General features: G+C 33.9%; 1 protein-coding gene across 8 annotated transcripts in view; it reads left to right on the top strand.

Annotated features, from left to right (window-relative positions):
- LOC132701184 (F-box only protein 28) overlaps window positions 1-25272 on the top strand; it is a 149418-nt gene that overhangs the window by 7434 nt on the left and 116712 nt on the right. For 4 of the 8 annotated variants that reach the window (XR_009618728.1, XR_009618726.1, XR_009618725.1 and 1 more), the window contains exons 2-9: window positions 158-227; window positions 3497-3747; window positions 10938-11225; window positions 14847-15003; window positions 15058-15152; window positions 15227-15438; window positions 15506-15702; window positions 20392-20705. Coding sequence is in view for 3 of the 8 variants with exons in the window: in XM_060668912.1 (XP_060524895.1) it covers window positions 3517-3747; window positions 10938-11225; window positions 14847-15003; window positions 15058-15152; window positions 15227-15438; window positions 15506-15702; window positions 20392-20651 (1440 nt within the window). In the remaining 5 variants the exon portion in view is untranslated. Of the gene's footprint in view, window positions 1-157; window positions 232-3496; window positions 3748-10937; window positions 11226-14846; window positions 15004-15057; window positions 15153-15226; window positions 15439-15505; window positions 15703-20391; window positions 20706-25272 lie in introns of all 8 variants that reach the window. The other 4 variants (XM_060668912.1, XM_060668914.1, XM_060668913.1 and 1 more) reach the window with 2 other exon arrangements.

The raw sequence follows: 25272 nt of genomic DNA, 5'->3' as shown, positions 1-25272 counted from the left end.
ATATTTTTGTGTCTCTTCCATTTCTTAAAAATATCGTATTTAATTTTTTGGCAAATTTTTCTGTTGCAGAAAAAAATGCTACCCTCTAGAAAATGCGCGGCATCTACAGCTGATACATTGAACTGCCCAACACTCAAAATTATTTTTTTAATTCTAGGTTCCGCAGCAGAATCATCGGATAGCTGCGCTCCCGTTAGCTGCTCTTTTTCATCTTGGAACTGGCGTCTGTAAGTAAGTTTTAAGGGGCTAAATAATTTCCGATATCGTCATAGGAATGGGACTTGACTGAGAGTAAACATGAAGAAAACTAACCAACAAAGCTATATAATAAAAATCTATCCTTTATAATTTGTTACTGTGTTTAGTATTTTAATTCGAGAAAATAATAAAATGTAAATTTCCATTAAACAGGACGGACAAGTTGAAGGTTATATAATGCATTGTAATGTAATGATAGTTTTTAAAAATTCCGTATTTCAGTTTGAAAGACCTCGAATCTTTCCTAATTTAGAGACAGACTAATTCGTATACAATAGAAATGACTCGTTTGGTGAATGAAAGTAATGTGACAGCGGCCTTACAAGAGGTATTTTATTAGTATAATAAATATACGTAATTATAATTATTGAGACATGAATTATTCCAAGATCCACTAAATCAAAACTTATATAGAAGTAATAATAATAAATATTATTGAAAATCGAGGAGTGTGTTTTATCGCCCTTGTTGTTTAATATAGAATATAGAAACAAAGGGTGTTAAAGTTAACGGACAGATTAATGACAATCTACAGATGACACAGTTGTTATTGGCGGTACCTCGGAAACATTCCAATGGTAGCTAAACAAATTAACTAAAACAGGAGAGAAGCTAGGACTCAGCATAAACGTTGATAAGACCAAAGCAATGGTTGAAAAGTTTAAATATATTGGAACTTGGATAAATTGCACCTTAGATTTTGTCATCTTCGATGTGATTCTACACTGAGTTTGGAGATAAGGTTTGTGAAATGTTACATACAATCTCTTTTGCTATGCGAGTGTGAAGCATCAACACTTAAAATGAACACCATAAGTAAAATAGAAGCATTCGAAATATGGAAGTTACTGAGTCTCCTCGGCACACTGCAAACTATTGAGAAAGGGAATTGCTAACAATTATCAAGAAAACAAGAGCCATCTGCGGAGTAGTAAATGCGAGATGGTATTGGGAGAAGAATACACTCCTGGCTTAAAAATAACTGAGACCGGACTGGCGTAGGCGCTCACACCTTGTTTCAACCTACTAAGGATCGAATCAGATTTGCTGAAATTGTATCCAATCCTCACGAAATGGAGACGGCACCTTAAGCAGAAGAAGAGTTATTATGTTCCGAGTAGTCAGTATGAGTACAGTATTACAGTATTATTCCTCGTTGCAGTGCAGAGAAATAATAAGGGGCCGTACAGTATTTTTTAGCATGTTATCAGCTTTTCACATTCTTTCTTTTGTTTCAGTATGTTCGACGCACATACTCCCCTTTTAACAATCCACTATCTGTATTGTATTGTATCTCTTGGAAGAGGGTCTCGAAGTCAGTTTAAAAGTGGTGCTATGTTTTGCTACAAACTCTTGTACTTGCGGCAACACCACTTCTATAGGCTTTAATTCAATTATATAAGCTATAATTCAATTTTAATGCGATTTCGTGGACAGAAAATTTCGTACAAAGAGATTTATTCGAATTAGCAATCTCCAGTAACTCCATTTTCGGCATATGTTTCAGAAATTGCTTCTTATTTAATGAATGAATGATGTAATTTTATTGGCAAAATAGAGGATATTTCTATGGATTTTCGTGAGTGGTAGCTGGGCATTATCTGTGACTATAACAGATCCAAGAGAAATAGGATCTAGTATTTTCTGGAAGTAGTCTTTAAAAACAATCAATTTTTGCTTTCAATGGGAGTAATTATTAATCTTTTACCTTGTTACGAGGACGCTTTTATTTCAGTGGGCCATCCTTCCAAGAAAGCTTGCTTCTCACTTTTTAAATTTTTGTCCTTAAGTTTTTAACGGTATATCAGAAAATAGATGGAATGGAATAGAATATAATTTATTCCGCTACTTCAAATGGTGCAAGTACACTTAGATATTGTACATTCAATAAGCACATACAACAAAAAAACAAATATAAAAGTTACACTCTAAATAGAAAAGTATAGTTTACAGCGCAAAACAAATAATATAAAAAATATAAAGCCAGAACTTCTTACATTTTATAAAAATAACGTCATTGATGGAATTGATGAACAATTTAATTTTATCTTAACTGATGAAGATAAAGTGCTTAACATAATTCACATTATTAAGACTAAGGGAACTGAAACCGACATTATTAATATTACTCTGTTGTAACATAATTAATGAATATATTTTGTCTTCAAATTTCCCAGTACTGTGGAGCACAAATCATACCTCTAGCTAAAATTAAAAAAAAAACCTACAGTCTTGTGCACAAGGATAAAGGCGGCCCCATCAGCTCATCAAAAATAAAGTACAGAAAGAAAAGGAACTGTGATAAATGAGGATGAAGACTGCCATCAGAAGAATAATACACACTCGTTTTATTAAAAAAAAGAAGTACCTACTTTGGAGAAAAATGTCTGAAATAAATAAATTAACACATACACCACTAAAATAGGGGACATTGCAAGAGGAAATAAAGACAACCGATTATGAAAAATCTGAGAAACATTGTAGAGCCCCTTTTTTAACTCTAACGACTACTTGGAACACGAGACTAAAATTTACAAATGAAGTCTTACTACAAATGTAGAGTTTTTTAAATAATAATATTTATTACAATCGATTTTCATATTATTCTTCAATATTAGATTATATTCATTATTCTACCTACCTATGCAATTGCCGCTCTCATATTACTTTCATTTCGCAAACTCGTCTTTCTATTGTATGCAAATTAGTCTGGCCCTAATTTAGAAACGGAAAATATCATTGGCATTTTTCTCAACTTTACAATATATAACTTGGTTAATGTTCTCTATCATTGGAAATTTAGAAACGAAATTTACTACTGAATCAGCCAGAAGGTACAGGTTGTACTGTCGATACACATTGCCGTCGTTAATGAAAAACAGGTCTACTGTTTCATCTTCTTATTTGATTACTTAACTTTACTTTTTGCGTTTGGCTCAGAATGAAAGCATATTTTCCTGCCATTAACCAAACCTAGTTGATATTCGCTCTGCCTCATATAGCCATTATGTTGGTCTAAAGATGGTAAACTAAACTGAAACCTGTCGAATTAACGCACTCTCAATGTTGGTTGTTGGTCATGCTGCTCTTATTGGATTGCATTTCTTAACATTGTTTTTCATCTTCGCTTCAAAAGTTCCTGTATTATCAGTATCAGCATACCCATGGCCTCTATATATATTATTAGTTTTATGCTTCTGGTAATGGTAATAGTTTCTTTTATAATTGCATCTTGCAGGTTAGGTGAATTCCTACAAAATGGTTTCCACACGACTCATGTCGATGGGAAATGGCACCGTCAATGAATTAGCTAGTCACTCATCATCCACCGATGGCCCTGCGAAATTTACAAGAAACAGCGCCGCGGCGGCGTGTTATAAACCTGCAGCGCGAACGGTGGAATCGATACAATTCTTGGAATTACCCCAGGAAGTTATTGAGAAAGTGTTTAGTTATTTGTCCTTCAGGGAAATAAGCAAACTGCGATTGGTAAGTCATTCGCGTCCGTCTAGAAGTGTTCGTTGGCTCCTCAATTACATTTTTTTCCTGAGTGCCTATATATACGGTTTGTCATTAAACTTTTAAGATACAAGATGGGGCTAACTAGAGTCCCAGGATTATATCTATTTGACACTAGGCGCTAGGGGGCGTGGTCCTACAACTTAACAAACATTGTGGACGATTTTACGAAAAAATAACGCCCTAACTATTTTATGCGACATCAGTAGCGCCTTTGATTTTGGCAATTCTAAGAAAATATGATAAAAAAGGGGGTCTACAATACAAACTAGGCAATTATTACAAGCATACGAGTTATATGTAATAATAAATAAATAATTCCTTTATTTAAATTTTATGAAATATTATTATGACGAAATAATTTAAGTTATAAGATATGATATGATATATGATTAAAGGTGTTCTCTATCAGGCGATGAAGTTATTTAATGACTTCTGTAATGATATTGACGTTTTTTGTCTTAGTCGCTCACAGTTTACCACGGATTGTATATTTCATTATTACTTTGCTGGAGTGTATATAGTTGATTACTTATGGTTATAGTTCTCAAGATGAAATTGTCTTCTAAATGGGTGTTAATCTGTTAGTCAATAAAGATTACTATTATTATGTTAGATGAAACATTCGAGCAAAATACAGTTAAGTAAGAACAAAAAAGTGAATATTTAAACCAATGCAATGCAGAGCTCATAACTATGTAACAAAAACTTAAATTATTTGAACTCCAGGTCTAATCAGACAAGTATTTACAAAAAAACATTTAAAGCGAGGATACCGTTGCGGATTTTTTAATCTCGTCTGGCAGAGAGTTATAAATTGTTACAGCATTGTAGGTAAAGTCTGTTCATCGAAATAAGAAAGTGACTAACTGATACGAATTAAGGAAAGACCCGGGCAAGCTGTAAGAATGAAATATGGCCGAACAAGTCCGTTTTGCTTAGAATTTAATTATTTGGGGTTTTGTTAGGAAAGATACTAAACAATATTTATTTATTTATGCTTAAATCTATAATAAAATTACAAATTATTTTTATTACCTACTTAGATTACTTACAATTATTCACATAATATATCAGTATCACTGTCGCTATCATCGCCTGTTCTAATTATTATTTGTTCTATATTATTTGCAATATTAATATACGATTGTTCTGCTTTTTCTATATGTTGTGGAGGGATGTTAAAAATTTCGGTTTCTATAGGTTTGAGGACATTGGAGTTAACACGGGGAAAAACATTGTTACGACGAATGGCAGATTTCAGTTGGTGCCAAACATGTTCAATGGGATTAAATATACAGCCTTAAAACTGTATGCCCTAAAAATTTTTGCATAATTATCACAGACGTATTCCTTTTGTAGCTTCAAGCTATGTAGAACCTCAATTAATTGCTTTTTGGTATAATCTTCGTGGAAATAAATGCCGTTATTATACATGTAGTTTTGGATTGTTACTTTTGTGTCACATGAGGAAGGGGTTTTAGTCAACTGTCTACTGTGATAATTTGCGTTGTCCATTACAATGACGCTATTAGGAGGAATGTTTGGAACTAGTTTGTTTTTAAAACAACTTTCAAATAAATCAGCGGTCTTGTCTTCATAGTAATCCAGAGAAGAATCTTTAATATTTTTCGCAGACAGAGAAAGTCCATTTGGAATGCAACCATCTTTAGAGCCAGCATGCAATATAGGTATTCTTTTACCTCTTTTTGATGGCGCGTTTCTTTTACACTTATCAGTTGAGTCAACCCAACCCTTTTCCGGGGAATCATAAGTGTCGAAGCTGGTTTCATCCAAGTAAATAATTGGCCTTTGTTGTTTGGGTAAATCCTAATTTTTTTCTAGATATTCCAATCGCCATTTCTGAATTCTAAAAGATTCCATTAAAACTTGCCTTTTGTCATTTTTTTAAAATCCAAAACCCATGTGTTGAATACACTTCCATAAGGTAGTTCTGCCACATTTAACACCGGTTTCATCTTTTTCAACCCTCCTAATTAAGTGTAGGCACGCTTTGTTCCTCGAATAACTGGTAAATTTTATGCCGTATTATATCTTGATCACTTTCATCTACACTCCAGAAAATGTCAGCATCGTTTCTTTTTTTCCTCGCTAAAATGGGATTATTCACAATTTTCCCTACAGCTGATGTTGGAATTTTCGTCAATGTGGCCGTTTCTTCTAAAGATGCTTACTTGCTGGCATCACGTTCAATGAGAGTCAAATAAACATTGTTTATAACTTCCTTAGTCTCAATAGAATAGTGTTTTCTACATTTGGGCGGGAGCATCTCCTGAGATACACTAGACTCGCACATATTTTACATAATTCGCACACGATTAAACACACGCTGTATTACACACGAAATAAGAATGATTACTAATAAACTTAAACTAAGTAGTATACCAAACCAAAGAATATTAAACACAGGTAGTTATAAAATTATTTTCTATTACGGACCACAATTTTACCTGAATTTAAATTCCGAAAATTGTACGTTAATGATCACCCTTCGATAATCCCATTCAAAAACCAATTGTCACTTTCTTATATCTGTGAACATATAAACGAACGCTGAAAAAGTACAATTTTATGCCAAGGAATAATATACTTGTTTTCATGTCTACCATTTTTGTATCAAGGTTTTGAAAACAAATTGAAGGAGAAGCGACTTATTAATTTTATGTATTGAACAGGAAATATGCCTGACATAACTGTAACTAATTACATTGGGGGTGGAAATGAAATACATAATCGGCCTTTTGAACTCGAACTCTACAACTACTCGCATTTCCTCTATTTTGAAAGGCAGACGAATACAGTGCACTACAACAACTGGCGTTGTGGAGTTGATTTTTTTTTTGTGTCAACTGATCAGTCAATTGACCGAAAGAATTTTACAAATACAATTAAATTTATATGTGTTTATTCATATTCCCTGAATCGCTAAGTATCGTATTCGGGTATTCCTTGAAGAGGGTTATAAGTCAATTGGACATCACAGTCGCATAATAAATTATTATATAATGCACAGTATTATTAAATAACGATAGATAACACTCTACAATTGCAAGATGTTATTTAAAACATTTTGGTCGAATGTGAGTAGTCAATGAAGAAGTGGTCAATCGATGGTCAATTGTTCAGTCCGAACACTAACAATAACCCAGAGATGAGAGGATGAGTGAATCACACAGTCTTGAACTGATATCTTGAATGGGACAGTACTTGTGCATATATAGCAATTTTAGTCGAGATGAAATATTTTCATATGTGTAGCTACACATGCTAGGTATCCAAAATTATTATTCCTACCGTCTTCCTAACAGACTTGTCACGACATGCTTCATAACTAATTGTGTGGTTTAGAGTGTATTAAGGAAAATGTTTAGTTTAGTTTAGCTACAGTTACAATAATTGCGGACCGTATTCAATTAGTGCTCTGTAAGTTTGTATTGTGATTTAGGGCCTTCAATAGATTGTTTGCAAGTGGGTTACCGGAAGTTGCTTTGAATTAGGCAGTATCTTACCTTACTACCAGAAAACAAACAGTTAATATTATAGATGTTATCAATTCGGACCCTGGAGAGAAAAGAGTTAGAGTGCCACAGGAATCCGTTCAGGATCTGTTGTTCATTTTTTTTATGCCTTTTTTGGCCACTGCTGCGGCAGCTCGGCCAAATTCTTGGTAGTAGGATGCCTCCGTAAAGAGGGTCTGGGTGATACCATCATCCTACTTGACGGCTAGAGAAAAAAAAATGGACGAAAGAATTAGAAAATGTGAAAACAATATTCAAAGTTTTAATCCGCATGCATCTAAAAAGTGACAAAAAATTCTAGCAGCAAAATCCAACTGAGTGCGGTGAAACAAAGTAGAATTAATATGCAGAGGCGACGGAAAATTAGCACTAATGAGTGACTCATGCAACTGTAGTGATTTTTCTGAATGAAGAGCACATTACTTAAATCGCCTAGTTCTCCACATTCACAGTCTCCGGAGGGTTTAACTTTAATTCTATTTGGGTGAGCCAGAGAACAGCAATGGTTCCTTCTCAGTCTACACATAGTTGTGATTTCTCTTCTATCCAGATCCAGCTTATGAAACCAGGGTTTAGATGGCGGAGTAGAAAAATGTGAGGTGAAATTAACTCCTTTCCCTAATCCTATCATCTGGCGCTCCAAGCATTCCAGATGTTATGCTTTAATTTAGGGAAAAATTCCCTAAAACTGAATTTTATATTCTCCCGTGGTTCTAAGCGTGCACCATTGGTGATCTGGTCAGCAATATCGTTTTCTTTTATACTAGTATGGCTTGGAATCCCGCATAGTTGGATGTCCTTATTTTGAGTTTGTTATTAAGGTAATTAGTTTATTTTTAACCTTCAAGGTTAGGTATTTAGACTTTGCATCCAACCCAGTTTTATTGATATCTTCAAGGGCACTTTTGGAATCTAAAAGCGTAAATCTCGGCAGAGTAAATGGACAGATCACTTGGCTGGCCTTGGCCCATTTTAAGGTTCGAATTGTAATTGTAAACACCAAAACCTACACGGCCTTCTATATCTTTTGAGGAATCTGTAAAAATTAAATGAAAATCAAGAATCCAAGTCTCACTCTTCTTAATTTCAAATAATTTAGAGTTATTGCAATCTTTCTTTAGTTTTAAATCCTGGATTTGAACAGAGTCTAAGAGGTTCGGCAGAGGACAAGAGAAACAAGGATAGACTGGCCTCCTGTAGAGTAGATCTAGCAGTGAATCAACTCTTTCAAAAGCATCCACAAGTGCAGGAATACTTTTTCTACGAAAAAAGTAATAGTGTTCATTATAGGTGATGTATAACCATCTAACCCCTGCTAAGGTTTCACTGCCCACTAAACTGGCGACTTTCAATAATGATTTAGCCGCTAGCATGTATCTTCTGTGTTCCAAATCCATTTCACTTGCTTCACGCAGAAGTATGTTAGTAGTTGTGGACTTCATAGTGCCTTAAATTGAATTTTGTTTAATTGAACAATGAACTTTCTTGAACTACCACCCAAAAAAGTGGTTCCATAATCCAAATGGTCTGACAAGCTTTGTAAAATGTTAGATGGGGGTGGGATGTGCCCCCCCCCCCCCCAGATTCTACTTATAAATCGCATCATATTCAACCCACCTGAAGCTTTCTGTATCATGTGTCTAATTTGTAGCTCCTGTGACAGTTTTGGATCAAAAATCACTCCTAGATATGTGATGCAATTTCTCCATGATATGGTTCGAGTGTTGAGGTGGAGTCTAGGGAGATAATTAATATTGTAATTCTTCCTGAAAAAATATACTTGCAGATTTATTGGAGTTAATCTCAGGTCCTACATTCAAAGACCAAACATGTATATTTTGCAAAGTTCTATTCAAATTATTCACTATTGTTCGGGCATCAATCAAACTGTAAAAGTCTTATGTTTTCAGGAATTGTTTCTTTGAACCTTGACGCACCGCCTTACTGGTTGTTCTGCCTGACACAATTATATTAGTAGACGGATCTTTTACTTGTATCTTCCTGTTCGTGAGAAAATCTTTATTAAGCAAAGTTAAATCTCTGGCTATCCCAATTTTGGCTAGCACCAGACAGATTTAAGCTTCCTTAACTCTGTCTCCAATAAATCTATTTCCCCCTTACTGGGTACTAAGAAGTATATAGCGTTAAAGCTGATGATTAACCACTGCTAGAACAAGTAGAAGCTTGGCCCAAGTTTAGTTGCGTTTGAAAGGAATCAAAATCATTTGCGATCAATATCGGACTATTAACTACGATACTATCGTTTCTATCCGGGGAGTCTTTACCTCCCGAAGTACATGCCATGATATAAAAAGCGCTAAATTATTACAAACTGCGACACCAAACCAAAGCAAATATTTACGGCAGACCAAATATAAAACTCATCCAGACCGAAAAATTCAGTTGAAGACTAGAATTACGCCAGAAAGATGAAAATTTTCTCAGACCGAGGTAAAATTGTGCGCACCACTTCACCTGGTTGACCGAAAAAAAAGGATCCGTTTTATTATATCTATAAATACAGTAACAAATGAGTATTGTCCTAGTCTTGAGAGTACTGCTTTTTATGCTAACGATATTGATATATTGTGAAACTACATGAGGAATACAAATGTTATTAAGTTTCTTGGTTTTTGAACATTGATTGTAAGCTTATTGAAAAAATTAACTCTTTGCGTTTTTTACTAAGGAGCTTAAAAAAACTGTTTCTAAGCGTATTTTCAGACATCGGTCCATTCTCGGAAAGCATTTATCATGCAGAAGAAGGATACAGAGTAGAATGGTCATAGCTCCGCTTGAGTCATGACACATGATTAATAATCATGACAAGGTATTCTGGATAGTCATTCACACTCGGACGGCCTAAAATTTTCGCCTGCCACATTTTAGACTGCGCATCGGTCAGGCACCTTTCTAAATAAAGAAATTTGTTGATATTACAATGGGTTCAGACGAATATAAGAGACAAACGCTGAAATGTTTTTGCTAAAAACCTAGGCAAGATTTTTTGGATTGTTGGGCAGACATTCTAGTGTATTGTTATTCTATAGTATTTAGCTTCATTTATAATTATTATACAGTGTAAAGTTTAGTTCTCGAAATTGCTATTTCTCTATGGTTTCCATAAAAATTCGTTGATGATGGCGAATACGATTTCGTTCTATTTGTTAACGTAATATGTAGAGGGAGCTAGCTGTATCACAGCGCCGTTGCTAACGGGCTTTATAAGTTGAAAACAAAATTTCAAATGATTGCACATGCGCATATTAAATGTCCTAACCTAACATATTTTTTCATCGTCACTTTTTCTGTTATCAGCTTAAGCAGGGTCTCTGAAGGGTAATGGTTAAGGTCAAATCTTGTTATCGTATATAATAAGGCAATTTACAAAATAAAAAATGCTCTATATCGCGATCGGTAGTGTAAATTAATTTTGCTCTATTTAGTTTAAATACATGTAGATATTATAAAAATTACGAAACGTGTATTTTTATAAATAGTAATTACATATTTGCTTAATACATTAAAACAGTGCCTGCTGAGACACCCTGTAGATTTAAAGAATGTTTTTTAGTTATATCTTGAGAATCTGTTTATTTAATTGGGGATTTTTTTTTTTAGGTCAGTCGGAGAATTGATCAAATATGCGGATATATTTTGAATTCAACATTTTCTAAGCTGCAAAATCAAATGCTTCAACGTTTCCAAGATATAAAAAGCAAAATGCCCAGAAGAGAGTCGGCGCGTCGCAGCCACTACCTAGCGTGCGAAAGCGATATCATTGAGACATTGCACATGCGACTGACATTGCTGCAAATGACTTTTGGGAAGCACATTGAGCGAAAATATTGCTGCTTTTTTCCTGGGGAGATCCTCGATGAAGTTTATTCGATTTTGCTGTACATAAAGGTATGTAATTTTCTTGACCGTTACTGAATTGGTACTAGTAGTGCTAGACTCAAAGATCTGCTGTTTAGGTTGATAATTCGCTGCGAGTTCATGTAAAATCGCAGCAACCCTCAATATTCGAATAAAATATTCAGGTATTGATGGGTTTTGGGCTCGGCTTATCAAAAATCAAATTATAATGTGGTCAACGTTTCGGCAACCAGATCACATATACGGGGTGTCCCAATAAGAGAAACGGATTATCGAAGGAATTTAAAAATAGTTTTGTTAAGTAAATCAGGCAAGAGAAAGTGCTGGAAATTGTCCTAGAGTTTCTACATTGTCACCAGGGGGCATAATTGTTATCTTGAATTTTAAGTCTCGGTTTCTACAAAAATGTATATTTTTAACCGTAGTTAAAGTGAGTACTGTCTTAAGGCTGAGGCAAATACAAATCTGTTTTGTTTAATGCTGTTTGCTTTGTGCTAACACAATTGCAATTGCTTACCTTGCGACAGATGGCGTTTTCTTACATTATCGCAAAAAAATCATATTCTGGAACAAAAATAATTTAAGGGTATTACTTTTTTCGCCGAATAAGGGGCCAACAATTAAGTCAATAACTTTATGCTTAGCTAAAATATGATTAAAAGAACATAACGCTCAAAAAAAGTTGGATCTTGAAAAACATTTTTACTTTGCGGGTTATTACGTCAGATCGCAAAAAAACATTATCCCGAACTTGCCAGATAACACACTACTTTATTATTGCTATACTATTAAATGTGAATTTCTTTTGGCGAAAATTATTGACTTCTATTTATAAGATTGCAATGAAAGCAAATTTAGTTTTCATCTGATCAATCGCTACGCATTTTTCCTGTCGCTATTCGATGCTTGTCAAATATTGCATCACAACGTTTTGGTAAACACAAGCCAGTGCAACGAAAAAATGATGGACGCTTTAGGAACAAAGAATGATACCAACTGATTATTTCGATACACATTTTACTACTTAAATAATATAATAAATAATAAAATGAGTCTTCAACAATTTATTAGCTCTGGTTAGTTGCTAAACCTTAATAAAAAAAATTAGTTATAATAATAAAAACGTAGTAATTTCAACTGCCACCAAGGGTACTGTAAAAAAAGTAAGATAAAAACAAAATTTTATTTTGGTTTTGAATATGAATATTTGATAAATTCTGAATAATTAGATTTTTTTTTGAGCGTTAAGTTCCTTTAGTCGTATTTTTGGTTAGGATAAAGATATTGAGATGCGGTTCTTGGTGCCTCATTTGACTTTCTAATGACTTAAGAAAGTCATATAGCTGCATTTATTCCTTTTTCAATTTTTTTTGTAAGCGATCGCAATCGCATCGCACATAGCAAGAAGACCGTCCCGTCCGTTTCCCTAGTACCGTACTTAAAATCGTATTCTAAAATGAAGCTAAATGCAATAGCACAATTATATAAAATAAAAATGTTATCAAAAAATTTAATGAATATAAAACAATGAAACAACAGGGAATGAAATTCAAGTTAACAAGGGTAAATACAGCTAAAAACGAAGCATGCTCACAGTAAGGATGATTTTCCGATTTAATATATACTGGGTTAATAAAAAGTTAGCTTGTACAGTCGATACTCTATATAGCGAAATTGAAGGGACTGCTTTTTTTTTCGTTGTAAAGAGTTAAAGGCACTTGAAAAATAACAATAGGCATATGTGTTCTGTAATATTTAATTATTTTACATACGTATTTTACCATCTAATTAGAAACATTTTATATATAGGGACTACATTTAATGTTTCAAATAATCGGTCATTTTCTTTTGAATTTTTTTTAGTATGCCAATACGCATCTCGTACTTTGGCTTGTATTTTCACCATTTCTCGAGAGGGGTATCTTCCCCATGATACATAAGAAATTTCTCTAGCAGCAAAACTGAATATAGGGCTTGTTGAATGGTTGGTGGTGGTCCTAGATCAACTTCTTCATCTTCTTCTTCCTCTTGGTGCTCTTCCTCACCCTTTCTTTCTTGTTGTAATATGGCTTCCTCTGTCAAGTCTACTGTTGTAGGCAAATCTTGATCTATCACCGTAAAATCGCTTAGTGGCTGATCATCTTCCAAGTCCTGTTCGCATTCTGTCTCGGTAATAAGTCCTGCATTACGATAGGAGTGTTGAATTGTTTCTGCTGTCATCTCTTTCCAAGCTTTACTAATAACGTTGACTGCATCTAGCATATTAATGGAAAATTTGTCTTCGGACTCGATCATTTCCATTAAAATGTTTTACCTATATCGAATCTTAAGACTTTTTGTTACGCTCTGGTCCATCAGCTGTAATACACTTGTTGTTTTGGCTGGAAGAAATGGCAATTCAATATTCCGTATATTTGGAATATAGGGATGTGCAGGGCAGTTATCTAAGAGAAGTAATATTTTCCTCCGCTTTAATTCTGCATCCCATTTCCGTATCTCCTCTTCAAAATTTTGCGTTGTCATCCATGCAGACTTGTTGGCCTTGTAAGTGACCGGCACACCACTTTTCTTTTTTGCTTACTCGCCATGCTCGCCGTATTAACTAAGTCAAATTAGAACTGATTGAAACAATGGTGTCCTTTTATACATACCGATAAAGGCATGAACATAATCGCTTATTAGGAGAAAAACACTTAGAACGACCAGGTTCTCGGTAATTAGATTATTAGTCGGCCTACACTCCTTACTTTGTTGTGGTCTGTTCATAGATATATGAAAGTGACCAATTGCTTTTGAACGGATTATCCAAGGGTGGTCATTAACATTATTTATTGTTATTAATTATTTAATTAAGTAACTAAGAAGTAATTATTAATTAAGGTAATAATCTTATTGCATTTAATGACCATACTTTTATAATCCGTTCAAAAGCAATTGGTCACTTTCTTATATCTACGAACAGACCATATCTGATAAGCCCTTTTTTTTCGTTATAGAGAGTGAGAAATTCGTTATACAGAGTGGATTAATACATAGCTTTGTATGGAGACCTAATAGTACAACAAATTCGTAATCCAAAGTTTTACGTTATACATAGATTCGCTATAGGGAGTTTTCACTGTACCTGCCAGTTTATCCAATAGAAACTCTTTGGCATTGATTACACGGTATTTGATAATCGATATTTGATTCTAACTCCTTAGTTTTGGTGAAAACATTTATTTTGTACACTTTTGCAGTCGCTATAGATGACTTATTTATTCGGAAAGGCCGTTAATTTTTTGATTTTGTACAATATTGTTTTTTTGTTTAGGAAATGGATAATGAGAAAAAAAGTAATTTAGGTAGCTTTCTGAAAAGGTTGATTAGTTTAGAACACAATATTAAGTGTATCTGATCCCTTTTAGAGTCCTGAATAAGGCAATAAAATTACCGAAACGTCGACCACATAACAACTTGATTTTCTATTAACCCAGCCCAATTTTTAGGATTAGTTTAAGTATGGGGATTGCTGTAGTGGTTCTCTTAATATCGAAAAACAGGCTGTTTTGCTCTGTAATTCGATTAAGACATTCATTAAAAAACAATCAGCACTAGTACATTTTTATTAAGTAGTAAACTAAAGCTACTTATATTTAATAAAAATTTCAGACCACCCAGAAGTTGGATCTTCCATACAAGGTAACAGATGAATTGTTCGATTTATCCACAATGGCTATGGAATACTTCAAGGAAAAAATTGAACCGAACTTGCCCGAAATTGCATATTTCAGTACCGATTTTTTACATTTTTCCGCTAATTTTGCCGGTAATCTTTGGGAAATGAAAAGTTGTGTCAGTTTTATTTGAAAAGGTATTTTAGGTACTAGCCCTAATAAATATATGCCATTAGAATCTTCAACATCTGAGTCGGTAAATGAAGTTGATCAAAACGATACAGACGTTCTCGAAAACGAGGTATATATTTCCATAAACCATAAAATATAATAACATTAAGTATCTAAATCAAATTAACCAAATATTATTTTAAGGATCTGGTAGAGATTCCGCAGTCGAATATGGTTTTGCGCAAAAGAATTCGTAAAATTAAGCAGGGCATGAAACGGTATAACAATCAACTGACAGTCTTGAGGCAAGAGTTGAAAACGTGCAAGAAAAAAACTTCAGAGCAACAAAAACAAATCAGCGACCAACAAAAGCAACTTGCGGATCAGCAAAAACAAACCCTTGAATACGCTACTAGGTAGGTTGTTTTCACGAACCACGCGAAGCAGATAAGTTACTTATTCTGTGAAATGTTAATTGTGCAGGTTAGACGAATATGATAAGAAAAACGAAGAGATTTCACGCAAATTTAGCACATTACTTCAGGAACTTAATAAATGCAAAACAGAACTCCAATATTGGAGATGCAAATCGCCTGCAATACCTCCGATTTGTAGCACATGCGGCAGTCCTCAGCCTGAAGAGCTTCAAGCATTTATAAACCAGGGGGTAAATCCGGAAGGTAAGGAAACTTTTTCTTTGTCCAGGAGTTGAACACAAAATCAAAATGTATTGTCGATTTTGTTCCTTAGTTGTAATTTGTATGGGAGTGATCGGGTCTAGGAGAATAAATTAAACATATGACTTGTGGCAAAAGTTTCGTTTGATTCATTTAAACTTTATCAGCCCCTCAATGAAAAGTTGATATATATGCACTTCTTCTTTCAGTATGGTTTCTCGTATGGTCTGTCTGTTTATCCTAGCGACTATTTGCATTTTCTCTTTTGCAATCTGTCTTGATTTCGTCACTTCTTGCATTCCACTTTCTTCTATAAGGTCTCTTCATTTGCCACTCTATTGGATAGTGATTTTCCTAACATTTTCCTACTGTTTTCATTTTCACTGTGCGCATAATTTGCGTGGTCCTTGTGGTAACATTGTCTCTGCGACATAGGTAACTACACGTCTAACGGCGCTTTATATATCCTTACTTTGCTCTTAGTGTTTAGATATTTGTTCCTCCATATATACAATGTGTCCGAGATAAGAATCTTAAGCATCAGCTTAATCTCAGTACCTGTTGAAGATACCAGTCAAATTAGGAAACAGTTGTGTTCTTTGAAACTTATTGACACGCCGTTTAGAAAAATTTTAAAAATTTCATAATCGGTTGAGATGGGTACTATGAAAGTATTTTTAAATTTTATATTCGACGTATTGTTTTCAAGAAACTGTCATCAGCTTTATTTTTTTATATGGCCCAAAAAAAATACACCCTATATCTGTACAAGATACAATAAATTGTAACAAGTCAATAAAAAAAGTTCAATATAAATTAGATAAGTAGAAGGTTACAATTAACAAAAGAGAGAAAGCTCAAAAAACAACAAACTAAATAAGAATACAAACGACGTGAAAAAAAACGTGCGTGATTTAATTTAATATATTTATGCTTAACATATTATATAAGTTTTGGAATAGTTCCAATTGCCTGTTTCTGCAATGTAAAAATTGCCGAAGACAAGGAAGAGCTTCCCCACAAAATTGACCTGAACTAAGTTTGGTTTTTAATTTTTTTATGTGTTCTGACAAATTTAACCTGTCATCAATTACAACATCAAGTAAGCTAACTAAACTACCGTCAGTTACTGATCGGTTGGTTAATTTAGTTAGTTGTTGGGTTTTATCAAAATTCATCTTTAGCCTGTTATTTTCAAACCACCTATTTGCCGATTGTTCTATTTACTCGGTATTTTCTTTTATCTCATTTTTATTTTTATTTTATTTTTTTAATAGGGAGGTAAATAACTAAGGACCCAAAACTGAACCTTGAGGTTCTGCGTCTTTAACAGCCATATTTTTACAATTTCACCATAAGGAGTTCGTGGGAGACACAGAAGGCGTTGCTCAGATCACACAAAATCAGTTCAACTAAGTGTCCCATCTCAAGGCCCCCACCTACGTCTTTTACAATCCTACAGACCGCCTCCATGGCCAACTTTCCGCAACGAAATCCAAATTGACTGTAATTAACACAGTCGTTACCCTCAAAGTAATCCACAAGTCTCCTTTTTAGTAAAATTTCAAATATTTTTCCAAATAAGGGCATAATTGAAATAGGCATGTAGTTACCTGCGTCATTGTGATCCCCTGAACAGGCACGACAAATATTTTCAAATTATCAGGAAAAACGATCATTGCTATTAATTTCAAACAATTTTTCAATACTTCAAATTGACCTACAGTAGAGAGAAACACTATCTCCGATGTAGGTATACTTTGATATATCTGTTTTTGTTCTAACATACAATATTTAAAGTAGCGATAATGTTGCGAGTAATGGTTGCAAAAAATTTATTAATTTTGTCGGACCTCCTATTTCTTTCGTAGTTCACTAAGCGCCGGACATCTTTCGATCTCTATTGCGACATAGTTATATAATTATGATAGTAATCTTTTTTAGTATTTTGAATTGTTTGCCTGTAGTGGAAATTTATAATTTTGTAATTTGGTTCCATTTTTTATTACAAATTCAACCATGTACCACATGCTTTTTTAAAAATTAAATGGGAAATTGCATTTTTTCTATTTTTGAAGGTATTTTTAAGTAGGTCTTACAAACAAATGATTTGACGCAAATACCTGTCACCGAGTCCGTCATATATTATGTTATATCATGATAAAATAGCAACTTTATTTATGGTCTAGTTGTGGAATTGTTGTTTTTGCAGTAATTGTCGTTATTGTTACTGTTGTCGGTATATTATTGTTTATTTTTGAATAGTTAATATTCAAAATATAGGTCACTATAGCGATGAAGAAAAGTTTGACCTGCTAACGCGCTAGATTTTGTGCCACAAAAATAATATAAATACAGCAGCAATATATTTTTCAAAGAAACTTCCGCAGGATATTCTAATACTATTTACAAATGTTCCGGATTCTTCCTGCGCCGGTTGTTGATCATACGAACTTACCAGCTTACATAGCTGCTTTTTTTCTGGTTATGTATTAAGATATATTTGTGTTAATATTTACAAATCTTCTGGATTGTTAATCAATCGAACTTGCTGACGTTTCGCCAATCATCCTGTTGGCTTCTTCATAGTTTAACTGAAACTGAAGAAGCCAACAAGATGATTGGCGAAACGTCAGCAAGTTCGATTGATTAACAATCCAGAAGATTTGTAAATATTAGCACAAATATATCTTAATACATAACCAGAAAAAAAGCAGCTATGTAAGCTGGCTCGAAATTAAAAAATCCTGTTTTATCCCGACAAAAAGGAATCTTTCGAAAAAAGCCGAAACAATGTTTCAGAAGCAATTGTTGAGAACCCTGAGATATCAACTAGGCAAATCGAGGATAATATAGGAGTAGCCAAATCCTCGGCACAATTTACTTTGAATAAACATAGAAATCATCGCTATAAATTTAGAATTTGCCAAGGACTTAAACCAGGGGATTTCGAACAGCCCCAGCATTGTTGCGACTGGTGTGCACGCGCTTTTGAAAAAATATTAAATTTCTCTTCAAAAATAATATGGTCCGATGGAAGTATAGTCACTAATAATGGCATCTTCAATCCGTTTTACTGGGATCAACAAAATCCACGTGTCAAGAAAATATCGACACAACAAAAACGTTTTTACTAAAAAAAAATGTCTTGTGATAGTGATACCTCCTTAAATTTTTAATAAAAAAATAAAGGTGTACTTTTTTTTCGGAACATATAAAAAAAAGTCCGTGGTGGCTTCTTGAGAAACAGATATAAAATCTAAAAATACCACATCTCTTCAAATAAAGTCAGAAAAGAGAAAATTGGTATGATCAAATTCACGTTTTTTCTATTTTAACCTAACCTGTATCTCCAACAGGAAAAAAGTTTTGCTCATACTTTCTTCAAATTTCTATACGTCAATTGATTGACGAGTCCAACGATTTCTAATTTACATCTTAACCGTGAACAGGAAGTGGCCATTGTAGCCTCTGAATCAGCGATAAGGCTCGCATCATTCGCATATCACTCTATGAAAATATGTTTCCCCCATTCTAATGTTTTAGGCAGCTTTTCTATGTTATCCATTATTACATTGAAAATGAAAGTGTTAGTTTGTGTAGTGTCTTTTCTTGCTCATTCCTTCTTTACACTGCCCATATTGTCTTTTAATTATCATATTTTTTTGTTTATTTTATACAAAAAGTGAAGTTCACTTGATTCTTATTCGGAAGGTATCTTAGGTATGCTTCCTTTTTTTGTTGAAAGAGGTTTTTAATTTCAAGTGCCAACGATTATGTTTTCTCTACTTTTTTTCTATAGCATTGTCCGCTACGCCCTCATTTATATTTTATTCTATTTTTTGCCCCAATCTTGTATCATATAGTCAGTCTTGTACTCCGTTTAAATGACTTTAGGATACCACTAAAGAAGCGAAGAAGAATATTAAAATACAGATCTTGAGGTTGCTGGACTTCAATTAAGAATACGTCCAGTTTCACCAACTTAAAAAAAAAACAAAATGATTTTCTGACGGAAACCTGTTACCACTGCAGAATTTTTTTTTCTAATTATGTTCTCGTATGTCGCTAATATTCTAAATTGTTTTTTTTTATATAGATATATTGACAGCAATCCTATAAATGTCGCACAAAAAACTTATTGTTGAAACTCAGGAAAAAATAGGCACGAAGGAAATCCGGAAAAAAGGGGGAATTCAATTTTCTTAAAAAAATATTTCAAGCAAGACCGCAAATTACCGCAGGATTTTTTAATCCAGCCTCTCTGGAATCCGCAGCTGGGATTAATAAAAGTATTATTATAGTTTGAAAGCGGAAATATGCCGAAGTAAAAATCTTTTCTCCACAGAAAACTAACTTTTTCTGAGAAATTCTACAACTACATTGAAATAAAATTTCCTGTTTTTACTCCTTAGATTTTTAGAATTTACTTACCACTACGGGGTGGTCCCATTCCAGCTTTAAAGGTATTTATAAGAAAGCAAGTCGCAAAAAATTAGTGAAAAACAGATTTTTTAACGTAACTCAATAAAATATGCTTCTATATCATTTTGATTATTGAATACCGTCTCTCTTTTGTGTTAAGAAATATAGACTAATGTGATAATAAATGAACACCAATTAATTATTTTTACTGTTGCTACAAGGCAGTAGCCATCTTTAGTGAATTGACGTCCTTTTTTTCTAAACTAGGAATAGAAATTATAGCAGATCTCGCCGGTTTGCCTATGCTAGAACAAAATACTAAGAGTATAGAAGAATCCGCTGATGTCACGGAACCCATAGAAGCGGCACAAAAAGATAACCGGTGTGAAACTTCATCAGGTTCATCGGTCGCAGCTGTTAGAAGTATTAAAAGAAAAATTTCTGAAGAAGATCCGATCGAGCCTAAAGCAGTGTCGAAGAAGACGCGTCGAGGATCTAAAGCCCGTTGCAAGAAGAGTAAAATCTAAGGAAAGATTATAAGTGAAGAGATCATGATGAAGAAAATTTAACCAAAAAGTAAGGTACTTATGCACTTTTAAATACGATCTCCCCTAATCTGTATCAAGTTCTACCAGAAAGTCTAGACGTGACCTGATTTGCCTTAATAGTTCATGTATATTTTTGAAATAATTTTGTACTCAAGATAATAAAATGATAACTCAATAATTTTAATCGAGAGGCAAGGGTATGTTTGTAAATACCCTTAAAAAACAATTTTTGACAACCTTTCTGCAAAAATACCGCTTTCGTTGATTATATTATATTATATTATATTTGTATTTCTATCATAACGTCTGTAAAATGTGAAACAAAGTTTTATCATCAGATTTAAGGGGATTTTAAATCAGTGAATACTTCTCTGACATAGTCAATGCTATTTAAGCTAGTGACGTCATGCTGGGTTTGATTTGATTGTAATATTCAAAGTAATCTTCAAACGCCAAAATAATTTAAAATGACTGCCTACGTTATGTGCTTTAGTGCAATTATTAATATATTAATTGTTAATCACGATATCCGGGGATTCTTGAAAATATACAATATTATCGTCATTTACATTTATACAATACAAATTTTGATAGCCTTCACAACAAAGCACTATCACTTATACCTAGTTTCTTAATGCGAAAGAGTAATAAAATGTAAATTTACAATGACAGGGTGGACAACTTAAGTTTGCAGTGACAGTGTTGTACGAATTCCTTACTTCAGACCAACGCACCTCGCATCATTTTTAAATTAGAAAGACGAATTACAGAAAATTTATTAGAATAATAGATGTCATAATAATTATAGAGATGTGATAATTAAGGTACTAATTGAATGGGTGATTGGAAGAAGGATAACATTCCAGTGAAGCCTGTTTCTGGGAAATCGAAAAAAACAGTTTATATCTGCGAAACCGTTAATTTCACAAAGATGGTTATCATTGACCAATTGTACACATTGACAGAGTACATTTGATGCCAAAGTTTGAACGATTTACACCCATTTGGCAATCAAATATTGGAATTTGAATGGACAAAAATTTTATCTTTTTTCCACTCAAATTGCAAAAAGTTAGTTAAAAAAAAAACAAATGGGGGTTAATGAAGAACTCTGATTTATTTAAGTAACCAACATTGTAAGAAATATTTATATGCTTCTCAGTCTTCTGGGTCAGTGGTTTCTCTATTTGTAGTGGGATTGGCCAGAATTTCATTATAGAAGGTCTTTGGGTATGTAATGAGCTATTTTGGAAATATCTTCCAGCTTCTTATAGTTGATAGGAACAGTAAACAACCTGGTTGGAGTATGGTTGCGGGTTTGCCCAGCGCACGCATCACTAAAAACATGAAGGGTTCTGACTTCTTCAGGAATATGTTGGGTGATAAAGTCCAAAATGGACGTACTGACTTCAGTAGGGCCTCGCTAAGCATCTCCCTCTGTATGAGTATAGAAGACCGATACATAGTTTTCGCAGATAGAACATTTCCTGAACTGGCATTAATGGAAGGGGAAGATTTTGCATATAATCAAACACTATGGCTCCAACGTCATTCCTCTCTTTACAGGTCTCCTTGATTTTTTGAAGTTTCTTGTAAAATTTGGATGCTCGTCTTTTATAAATCATAAGCTCTGCAACTGCGCATCTCTTTGCTGTTTCATTAAGAGTAGTCGACTATATTTTTGCATTCAAGTCTTCACAAGTCCAGCAAACGTCGACTTGAAGTGTACCAAACCGGTATCCATATTTTTCCTGAAAATGTCTCAAATAATATTCATACTTGACGTGAGTTCTCAAATCAGGATTTTCATTAGTGAAGAGCTCATACATCTTAGTGATGTTCAAACTTGCATCTAAGTATTTAACTCATAAGAATAATGAGACTATTTTTTTGGAAATGATTTGATATGGTCATCAATTTTGGCAACAATTGCGCCATCGAGTTTATCTGCATGCCTTGATCTCATGTCAAATGGTGAAGTTTCAGTTTCACGGAACTTGGTTAAACATTGTACGACTTTATTCGAGAGACCATGCAAACTCATGTACTGCGGCAAACTTCAACCCTGCACGTACCTTTCATAGCAAAATATATGAAAGAAGAAGGATTTTGTCTGGACTCTGCTGTTGCAGGACGATGTCTGGCAACATCGTATCTTTGTATTTGTCCCATAAGATATATATCTTTATTATAAACAATTTCAATTACTGAACGTTTTTCTTCAATAGTTAAATCTGCCATACATTTTTTAAGGCACGTGCAATCCGGCCTGGTTATCTTACATTAACTAGTTTACCTTTATGTGTAACAAACTGTACTCCTCGTTGTTTTCCCTTTCTTTTATGTGACATTTTTTGTTCAACTGTCGCCTTTTCCCTTCACGTTCTCCCTCTGAATCCGATGAATCTGACATTTGTAACTATTAAAACACCTGTTGTCTCAAGGAAGATGCAAAATTATGTGAAATGATCGGCTCAAGACGCTAACGGTTGTCAACAGGGCGCGTAAATCATATTACGCCGAAGACCGATAACATGAAGGGAGCCGGCGATTTTATCGTTTTTGCGCGCAGCAGAAAGAAAATACAAAGTTTAATATATTAGCTATCTCACTTTAATTCGCCATATTTTTGGAATGTTACCCTTTTTCCAATCACTCATTCAATTATTCTAATATCAAATAATATTAATAAATACATGGAGATAAGAATAATACGGAAATCCTATTTACACAAAGCTTCTTGATTCTTTTTGCGTCGGTTGTTGATAAATCGAACTTCCTCACATTTCGCCAGTCACCCTGTTGGGTCCTTCAGAGCTTAATTAAAACTGTCTGCCATTCGACTTTGTGTCTGCTTATATACTGTTGAGGGGGCATGAACATTGTCTCGAATGACAGATTGATCTGAATCGCAATTAGGATTGTTTAGACATTTCTATGGATTTTGGAATTATTCTGTGGTAGAATTCAAAAATTTTATTTTACTTAAATAAGATTTGATGTCCAGTTTCATTCGTTTATTGTGTTGTATGTGAAGAAAATCTTGTAGGGATGTTTTATATGGAAAGTTTCGAGGACTTTTTGCCTAAGCGTTTCCATAAATAAATTTACCATGATAGCTGTTCTTGATATTTGTTCATAAATTTGAGAGTTATAAGTAAAATATATTTTAATATATCTGAAATAATTTTGAGAGTTTTAAGAATAGGGATTTTAGTAGAAAGGGATCTAATGTAATGGTTTTTAATTTTTTCGATGAAGTGAAGGGAATTAAATATTAAACTAAAAGTTTTCCCTGTAGTATGGAAGCTAGATATTTTGCCAGGTGCTAACAATAGGGGCAATTGAGGTTTGTGAATCTTTGGGAATGCTTGCAATCTAGGAATTTTAGAGTTGTTAGGGGTGACAGATTTGTTTAGGGATTCTCATAGAGAAGAGGTGTTAATAACATTTAAGGTTTGCATTCCATAGATGACGTAGGTAGGGATCCGTCTATAAGAATACTCTCACAAAATATTCTTAGTTAAAGTTAAAGTAACAGTAAAAACAAACAAACAAAGTAAAAAGTTATTTTGGTGGCTGTCTTTCAGTCTCATTTGTAAAAGTTTCTTTTGTTCTTGGATTTCTTTAGTGATCTGATGGGGTCGCCTTTATCCTCGCGCACCAGTTGAGTGTCCAACTCCAGTCATATTCAAGCACATTTCAACGTGTTTTGCAACTCCGAAACGTTGAGTTTTGGTGGCGAATATCTTTGAACACAAATTGAAAAACGCCATTTTCAAGAATGAACTTGGCCAACGACTGCCTTAAAGTAACTTACAATTCTAATTTTTCAACACCAACATAGCAGGTAGGTCTCGTACATGCCCCTCCACCTGTCATTCTCGGGAGCCTTGACAATCGTCGTAGGTACTAAGACCAAATTTTTACAGTTCAATAGTTATTTATAACTCTCGCATTAAGAAACTCATTTGAATAGTTGTATTCAAGCCGAAGTCACCGATTTAAATTCATTGGGAGATAGGTTAACAGTATCAAAATAATTTGATTTGGTTGTGCATAAAAGTTGATATTAATAAGAGATGGGGGGCGTTTAAGTTTGAAAATTTTAAATTAGATTATTTTCATTACTTTGGAAACTAGGCAATATAATCGTTTGGCTCAGAACTCCAAGATCATTCATATTTTCTACTTTTTTGTTATTATTGAAGCGCCAGAAGTAATGGTTATTTATTCAGGGACTCATAAGCTGTATCTTTCTTATTATTACTGCCTTACGTACTTTTTACACAATTTCGTATAGTTGCTAGTGACGTCGCGAATGCGAATGCTAAATGTTTTTGTAGAATCGTTTTATATAACTTTTGGACAAAAACAGTAATCCACTTCTACATCAAAAAAGCATAACGGGAAGTCTCGCAATCATAAAACGGCCACCGATTGGCGTGTATATGTGTCACACAAGAAAGTTACTCATCCTTGTGCTTTGAGATCCGCTAGAGTGTTGGCAAAATTTGATACACGTAGGAATTTCACAAGTTTTGTGTTTCAACACGCCATCATCAACGCGCAAACATGTATGTTGGTGTTTGAACAGAAC

The sequence above is a fragment of the Cylas formicarius genome, unplaced genomic scaffold, assembly GCF_029955315.1.
Source record: "Cylas formicarius isolate icCylForm1 unplaced genomic scaffold, icCylForm1.1 PGA_scaffold_4__25_contigs__length_36172078, whole genome shotgun sequence".
Lineage (NCBI taxonomy): Eukaryota > Metazoa > Arthropoda > Insecta > Coleoptera > Brentidae > Cylas > Cylas formicarius.
Note: the sequence above shows the minus strand (reverse complement) of the source record. Positions and strands in the feature narration are given on the sequence as shown.